At 37.2% G+C, this 8285-nt stretch overlaps 1 protein-coding gene across 1 annotated transcript; it reads right to left on the reverse strand.

Moving 5' to 3' along the window:
• Positions 1–3955: 3955 nt before the first annotated feature.
• On the reverse strand, positions 3956–6315 carry LOC128501451 (opsin-3-like). Its single transcript, XM_053470953.1, has 4 exons — positions 5967–6315; positions 5056–5375; positions 4705–4956; positions 3956–4218 (listed from the first exon to the last, which is right to left on the reverse strand). The coding sequence occupies exons 1-4, from the start codon at positions 6313–6315 to the stop codon at positions 3964–3966; spliced, it is 1176 nt and encodes a 391-aa protein (XP_053326928.1). The 3' UTR covers positions 3956–3963.
• Between the last annotated feature and the right edge of the window lie 1970 nt (positions 6316–8285).

The following is an 8285-nucleotide window of genomic DNA, read 5'->3' on the forward strand; positions in this document are numbered from 1 at the left end:
AATCATAGTATTTTTGGAGCCTGTTTACACAGAGTCCTTACAGGCAGTGTGTCTTATGTGTCTTATGTTCTTTGGCTTAATGATTTCAAACATAAGTGCCATTAATGTAAATAAATGTAAAGCTAATTTAACTTTAAACATTGATATTAACTAATATTTCAGGGTAACTGGTTGTATGTTTTTTAAAATGTATTTTGTTTGGTCTTTAAAGATATTGTACAATACAGTAGTTAATATTTTTCATAATTTACATTCAGATATTGTTTGGGGTAATAAAGCAGAAGAAATGCCTAAACTAATGTGCCTTGTATATATACCCCGCACTGTCCAATACCATTTACATTCAGAGGGTTTAGGCTGCGCAGAGCTAAACAAACTGTAACCTAATAAAGTGAAAGTTCTGTTTCTGCAACTTGGTCTGCATGATAATACTCTGCTGGAATTGTCATATCTAAGCAAATTTCTTAAATATAATCTATGGTCTGCATCATTTCTTCTAGCTAAAGGAAACCGTATCACCTGAGAAATCTTGTTGGCAGCATCAATGGTTGGGGTCCTGATAAGTTTTCTTTAAAAGCTTGCTGGAGAAGCTAAACAATTAAGGAACATTTTTTTATCATTGTGTTTCTTGAGGTTCAGCTCTATAGTAACTTTAGACATTGTGCACTTCAGTAATCTTTATTGAATTGTCTGCTATTCAAAGCATGTCTCACTCAGCATATCCAGAGGACTGTACTGTTTAATGAATTAAATTTGCAGTTTATTTATTTATGTTCTCCTCATCATTTAACTATATGATCGATTGAACGTTTTTTTTTACATACACAATATTCTAACAAATTGTAAGCACTACAAATTTTGTTAGCATTATTAGTACCACTGGGCAGTCTTGCTTTTTGCGGGAATAAAGAAATTCTGAACAGTCACATGAAATCTGTTTAATTCAGGAGGTAATATTTTCTATCTTTGTTACGTATATTCCAATTAAAATCAAGGAATACCACCTTCTTAAGCTTTCCATTAGCCATGGTCGTGTTATGATTAAAATTTACTTTAGATTTTGTCCTAAAGTTTAGTTGCACATTCAAAGGCATTATTTATTTCTTGCTGTGAAGCTCATTATCTGCAAGGGAAGCTAGGCTTACAGGCCTGTCAAGCTCAGTATCTGCAAGGGAAGCTAGGCTTACAGGCCTGTCAAGCTCCGTATCTGAAAGGGAAGCTAGGCTTACAGGCCTGTCAAGCTCAGTATCTGCAAGGGGAGCTAGGCTTACAGGGCTGTCAAGCTCAGTATCTGAAAGGGAAGCTAGGCTTCGGTTGGGATGAAATGTGAAGAGCTTTTTCCATCCGAAAACAAAATTTGTCACTCACCCACTTACATTCTAGTTCTCTCTCTCATGGTATCTCTCAATGTCTTCCTACCTTCTCTGCCAGCTACTTCCGTGTCATTTTCTCCTTTTCCGCAGCTCCACATCTTGTCTCTTGTTCTTCTTATCTCAAAGGGGCAGAGCCTCCAAACACACACTCTCCGCTGATTGGAGAAATGGTGAGAGGCTGTCCCTGTGGGACATGTTGTGGCTCCGCCCTTTTGCAGGAGTACTCCAAGAGGCAAGAATAATGCAGAGTGACTCGCGTAGAAAGAGAAGTGCAGAAAAGCTTATCTTTCTCAATGTATTCATCTGCATTATTCAGGCCTCCCTGAGTACTAATGCAAAAGAGCGCATTCCCACAGGGACAAGCTCTCCCCATTCTTCCAATCAGAGGAGAGGTTTTCCACGCGGTGAGCGCCAAGGCTCTGCCCTGTTGCGGAAGCTCTCCAGGAGGCCAAGGTAACGGAGTGGATAACAAGGAGAAGCGGACCATAAAAGAAGACAGAAGAACAAGAAAAGCCAAGACAAGAGGTGAAGCTGCTAAAAAGAAGGTGGGAACACAGAAAGGATTTGGCAGAGAAGGTAGGGAAACATAAAGAGAGGGAGCATGAGGGATGGTGTGAGTGGTACTGAAGAAAACAACGAAATACGAAAGGAAATTCGGAATTCTCTGCTGCGTGATTAGTTGAGGGTCTCTCCTCATTTTTGGACGTTCGTACAAATTAACGAAATCCAGACAAATCCGAAAGCACAAGTCTACTTGACATTCTGTCTAGCAGGAACTGATCTTCATGCTGAACTAGCCAACACCACCTGCTTAAACCACTTAACAGCTTGTAATTACATGTTGGATGCACCCTTTAAGAGTTAAAGAACATTGTTTGGCCTTTAGTTCTATGTAACAATAGCTAAAAAATTCGAAAAGGGACACAAATTGCCCCCCCCCATGTCCTTGAAGTGCGTTGGAAACTTACTGCTGAGGAATTAAGGCGAACTCTCAGGTTCTGCCACAAGGTGGCAATGTATCATCAAATGCACCAATATTTCATACACAATACTTAATATTTCCTCTTTAAGCTGTCAGTCATCAAAAAACAAAAATATACATGCTCCATTCTTTACTATACCACCAAGCTGCTAAAGGAAACATCTATTACTGTTTTACATTTACGTCTTAAAGTCATAAACTCCATTTATACTGAAGCAGTAGAGGGCCAAGGAATATTTGCACTGGTTTTAGGTAAAATGTTAAGCAAATCATGCACTGTATTGTTTCCCCTAAATTGTTATATCCTCGTCTCTACAAGCTTTGTACCTGGCAAAGAGGAGAACTCTGCTATGGTTTAAACGACTGGAGTGGTAGATTGTAGTTTAGCATGACTACATGGTCTGCTGTTTGTCAAGGCTTGTGTGTATATAGAATATGGAGGATAAAATAAGTTCCTAAATGGTAAGGATTCATCCTAAACTTCAATGTTTAATCTGCTTTATTTTTTTGAATAATAAATGATGATCTAAGCATTTGTAAATATATTTTAGTCATAAAATCCCAATAACCAGTTCATCTAAAGGATAATTTTAATAGCCTCATTTTTTTAATCTCTACTTAAGTTAAAAGACCAGGTCACTGTGTCTTGGTCAACTGCATAGAGAAATGATTTCAATTTACATCTCCCTTTGCTCCAAGCAGAGATATTCCCGAAGGAAGGACATCTAGGAGGACGCAGGTTCATAGCATGCCAGGTATGGGTCAAGTCTAGGTATGCTAACTGATATTATTACAATGATCTCCACAGGCCTGATATGCTTTATTGAAGACAACAGTCACCAACAAGCTCAACTTCTCTGATGAATGCCACCTTCTCTCTTTTTTTTTTTCTCCAGTGTCCACACACTCAAATCTGGATTTTCATATCTGCATTGCATCTCAAAGTCTAAAAGTCAATTCTTTCTCTTGATCACCTTGGTCACCCTCTGCAGGCTAAGCTGCACGTAATGCCTTGTCTATAAATCCAGCCGCAGATGTATAACTTCAAGACAGCTCCTTTCTTGTGGCTGCAATTAAAGGAATTATGAAAATCTCATAACTTTTGCCTGCTCTGCAGTTTTGTACTAGCAGGGAGACGCTGAAGTTCTTGTAAGACCTTGTTTAATAAGCACCTGTGTCTGAGCTGTGTGTAGGATGCAGTGTACACAGTCCCTCCCTGTCTATGCTGCTTCATAGACACCAATAGCAATAGGAATTGTCCAGCTGACCTTTATCAGAGCGTATCGACCTTCAAGGGCTCCTTTCTTCGTAAGACTAGGAGGGATCTGTATAGGTTTATAGCTCTGTGCCAGGAACACTTACACAACAAAGCCAGTACCTTTTGCTGGTGTTCATGATATATGAAGGTGCATGGATTTATTACATCGTTATCGTATTGATTGTGTATTTATTGTCAGCACCTCTCTGTTCAGAAGTCACATTAAAAACACTTTTATGCCATTAATTATATATCAGCCATTACATTGTGACCACTGACACAGAGTTAATTTTAATTATTAGGGAGTATAAATTTACTGTTAAATGTAACAGAAAAAAGTCAAGAAACCTCTATATTGGTTGGACATTAATAAGTTTTGCATTCATAGCATTGACTTTAGTTTCCTTGCTGGACTGGTGAGTTTCAGTTTGTACTGTGCTTACAGTACACGAAGTCGATGAGGAACTAAACCAAATCTTTTTCTTCATTCCATGGCCTGCTTGTTGGGAAATGCCGATCGGTCGAATTCTGTTCCTGTGGCGATGTCTGCCATTTAACAATCTCTGGAGACATTGAAAGCATAAGATCTGTGTGCCTTGTCTGAACTGCAGAAAAACAGGAACAGTCATAAATACGCATTTATATAGTTAAGACTAATACGGTAGCTCCCCAACTGCTGTATTACTAAAATTCCCATGATCTTATGTTATCTGAAGAGCTACTTAGTACAAGCCATATAATGCTCCATAGTGGAAGCCCCTGTTAAATGGATCAAAATAATATTTTCTATAGAAGTCTTGGCAGCATTTCTGGTCCAAATGTAATGCTAAGCAATATAGGCAGTTTTTTCAACCTGTTTAGCAATATATTGTCTGGCTCCTGCCTATATGATTGTTTGCATGAACATGGTGGTATTGCTGTTTACAATTGTATGAGAACAATCGTAGAAAACATAGATTTAAAATGTTAACGCCTGCCGTTTCTAGACCCTGCAGATACAGAGGGAAAATCAAGTGGCGTGTTGGTATTATGTTTACTTTTATGACTGGTTTTAGTTTTTCTACAAAACAGTTTGGGTATTGCGTTGTTACCTTTTTAATCATAAATATGTATAAAACGGGGTTAAATGCAGCAACCAATTTTGCGAAGAAAGATGGTAACATGGAGTTTGTTGGAGTGATTAGGCTGCCGTAGCCAGATGTTGCCAACAGAGAAATCAATGTATATGGCATCCAGCAGAGTAGAAATGGCAGAATCGTCAAGCCATACATTTTGGCCACTTTAATTTCATAATTTAGAATCTTGATTTCTTGATTGATCTGGAGTTTTGGTATACCTTGCAGCTGAAATTAAAAGAAATGACAAAATAATCCAAAAATGATATTATTACGATACGTCATTCTGTGATATATCTGTGCCATTGGCACCTGGATTATGCTCACCTTACGGATGACATATAGAATGTGCCCATAGGAGTATGATATTATACTCAGTGGTACTACAAGACAAGCAAGAAAGAAAAACAAGATAAATGATATCTCATTGGGACCTCTTGGTATCCAATTTAAGGAACAGTCAAGTCCATGGATTTCAAAGGTGTATCTGTTCCATCCAATAAGCGGGGTTGCAGTCCAGAAAAGTGAGTAGATCCAGATACAACTAATTGCTCTCCAAGACCAAGAGAAATCAACAAATCTTTCATACATCACCTGAATATATTGTTTATACACAAAGATTGTGAGTGTGAAAACAGAGGTAAGACCTGTAAAATAAAAAGACCAGTTTAATAAAAAGACCAGTTTAATAATAGTGTAATGCACCTGTGACGTCTTTAAAATGACCATCACACATATTTGGCACAGTAATAGTTAAATTATCCCTAGGGGCAATTCATTGTAAATCCTGGGCCATTTATAGCCAACTTTAGTGATGGGCTCACCTTAATCTAAACCTTTCTCTTACACTGCTTGGTTCCTGTGCAGTTATCTGTCCTAGAGCATTCATTTCTACAAGCGTGTTCATCCTCAAGAGGCTCCCTCAGTTGTATGATTACAAGTTATGATACACAATCATATTTTGTATAACATATTACCGTCTGCCAAAGACATGAACCAGAAGCCTGTATAGTTATATATATGTCTCATGATCCAGGAGTAATAACTACCAGTATATGTTATAATGGCATGTTAAGAAGACTAGAACAAGGACATGATTTATAGCATAAAGGGAGCCTCAAGACCACATACAAAATTGGGCAAAGCTTTGTAATATTTAGAGTAACCACACTGCAGATGGCAACTGTAATAGTATGGAAGTCGCATTGGTCATCTGAAGACATTAATATTTGACTTACCAAACAGATTCTTGGTAAACCCAATGAAAACACATGCTGCTTCATCCACGATCCACTGCCTTCCCACACATAACATGAAAGTAAAGCCTCCGCCAAAGAAAGAGAACAAAAAATCACTGAGACTAATATTAACTAGAAGTAGGTTGGAGGGTGTCCTCAGTCGCTTCAATCTGTAGTATAGATATATCACCAGGAAATTATTGCACATTCCCACAATTCCAATGGCAGCAACTGGGAAGGCCAGGGATTCATAGGTTTCTTGGGTTAAAGGCTGTTTGTGGTGCTCCCAGGAGACTTCTGTCCCATCACTGATGTTAGGATGAAGGCATGTTACTGGTCTGTTGTACATGGCTATTAAGGCGACTGAGATGAGTGTAACATTTGACTCTCAAAATCATTTTAAGTAGCTTGTACCAGTTATATCCGTATTAGAGGAGCCATGCTAATGTCTCCTGTGCAATCCCATTTTAAGCCAATTATAGACAGATATCTTAAATTGCATCCATCATATTTTAATACTTTTTAGAATACTGGCTCAGAGTTCTCTAAATTACAGTGTATTGTGTACAATGCATACACCAAACATTTCCAGTAAAAAGTGAGAGATCCCAAAGTATACAGTATAATGTAATAAAATATATAAGGTTTATTAGAACATGCTACACGAAAGACAAAAACCCAAGAGGACTTTAAGAGTACAAGAGTCCCGCCATTAATGTTCTTGGAGGAAAAGAAAATCTACAGTTCCTAACCTAGTGACTCAACTAAGCATTCTAAGTATAGGGGGTTTCTCTAACTCAAGATTATACTTCACTCTCCATAATAATGAATAGATTGTTGCTCTATTCACTAAGATGTCCTCAACAATGACACTACTGAACACAGGAGTGGAACGGGTACATTCATCTGACAGGAATTAAACGTGTTATGGATGGGATTTATGACTTTGCACTTAATTGAAGGACTCTCAATAATAAAGCGAAGGAACATCCATTCTTTTATATATATTGTGTTTTTGCTCATAAATCCGTGTACCACTACTATTGTAAAGATATGGACCTGTACTTTATCTTTTTTATTGAGACCCTGCACCATTGTTTCTCTCTCATGTTTTTAGAAGCTTTAGAAGTAAAGGTGTTTTACAGAATAATTTGTTTGCACGAATGTGTGAGTTTATTATTGTAAATATTAATTTGGTCAAATTGTTTGACATTGGTTATTTTTTATTTTTCCTCGGCATAAGATGCCCAACCTGTATTGTTGTGAAAGGGCAACCTATGAAATAAATTTTTTTTTAAATCCCAGACAAGAACAAAACAAATATTTAAAAAATATCAGTTAAATGCAAAAATAAATATTTTTGCATTTAACTGATATTTTAAAAATATTTGATTGATCTGCACTGATCACACTGAGATCAGCAAGCATGGTCTCTTCTTTCCTCTTAAGATCTTTCAACAGGTGTCGGCATTGACACCTACCAGCATAAAGCACCTTATATCCATATCTGTCGGCAGCAACCTTGAGTGAGATGTCCACGCCACTGCAACTCTTACGCCATAAGAGACAACCTGTCATCTATTTTGTGGCTGTACCAGTACCTCTATAGGGATGTCATCTGGTTAAGAGGGAACCAAAGCTCCTTTTATCTTAATAAAAGACATCTTCTTATCTGAGGTGTCTATTGGGTGTAGCTTTCATCTATTTTTTTCTGATTGCGCTAGGACTTTGAAATCATGTGATATAATGAAATATGTTGAAATATACGTATGTATGTATGTTGAAATTGGTAAAACTGGAATGTGAGGTTTGCCTACCCACTAAGATTAGACAACAATTAGAAATGTAGCAAAACCGAGATCGTTTTAGGGATCAGATCACCAGATACCAATTTTTGCACTAAACTGGCTATATTTTGTGCCACATTTTAAGTGATGTGTGTTAACCGTGTATTAAGGGACTACATCAATCAATACATAATAAATAATAATAATAATATTGAATATATGCCCTATAATGTTCAGAAAAGATGAACATGAGTTTGGGATGACTGATACTTCATAGTGTAAATGCCATTGTCACGATTTGTCTATATATGTGATATATATTTACAGCACTTATGAGTTTATATAACTTAAATCAGAGCAATAAATATTGTTGTCGTTTCATTCTGTGATCCGGACATCTTACTTTGGCTAACACTATTTCAGAAAAATCAACAAACAGACTTTCAAGTAATTTTCTTTTCTTTTAATGAGAGCATGTTGTTGGCAGAATATTACATTTGCTAATCCTCTATTATCTTTTGATCCTCTTATG

Source organism: Spea bombifrons, chromosome 1 (genome assembly GCF_027358695.1).
Source record: "Spea bombifrons isolate aSpeBom1 chromosome 1, aSpeBom1.2.pri, whole genome shotgun sequence".
NCBI classification, from domain to species: Eukaryota; Metazoa; Chordata; class Amphibia; order Anura; family Pelobatidae; genus Spea; species Spea bombifrons.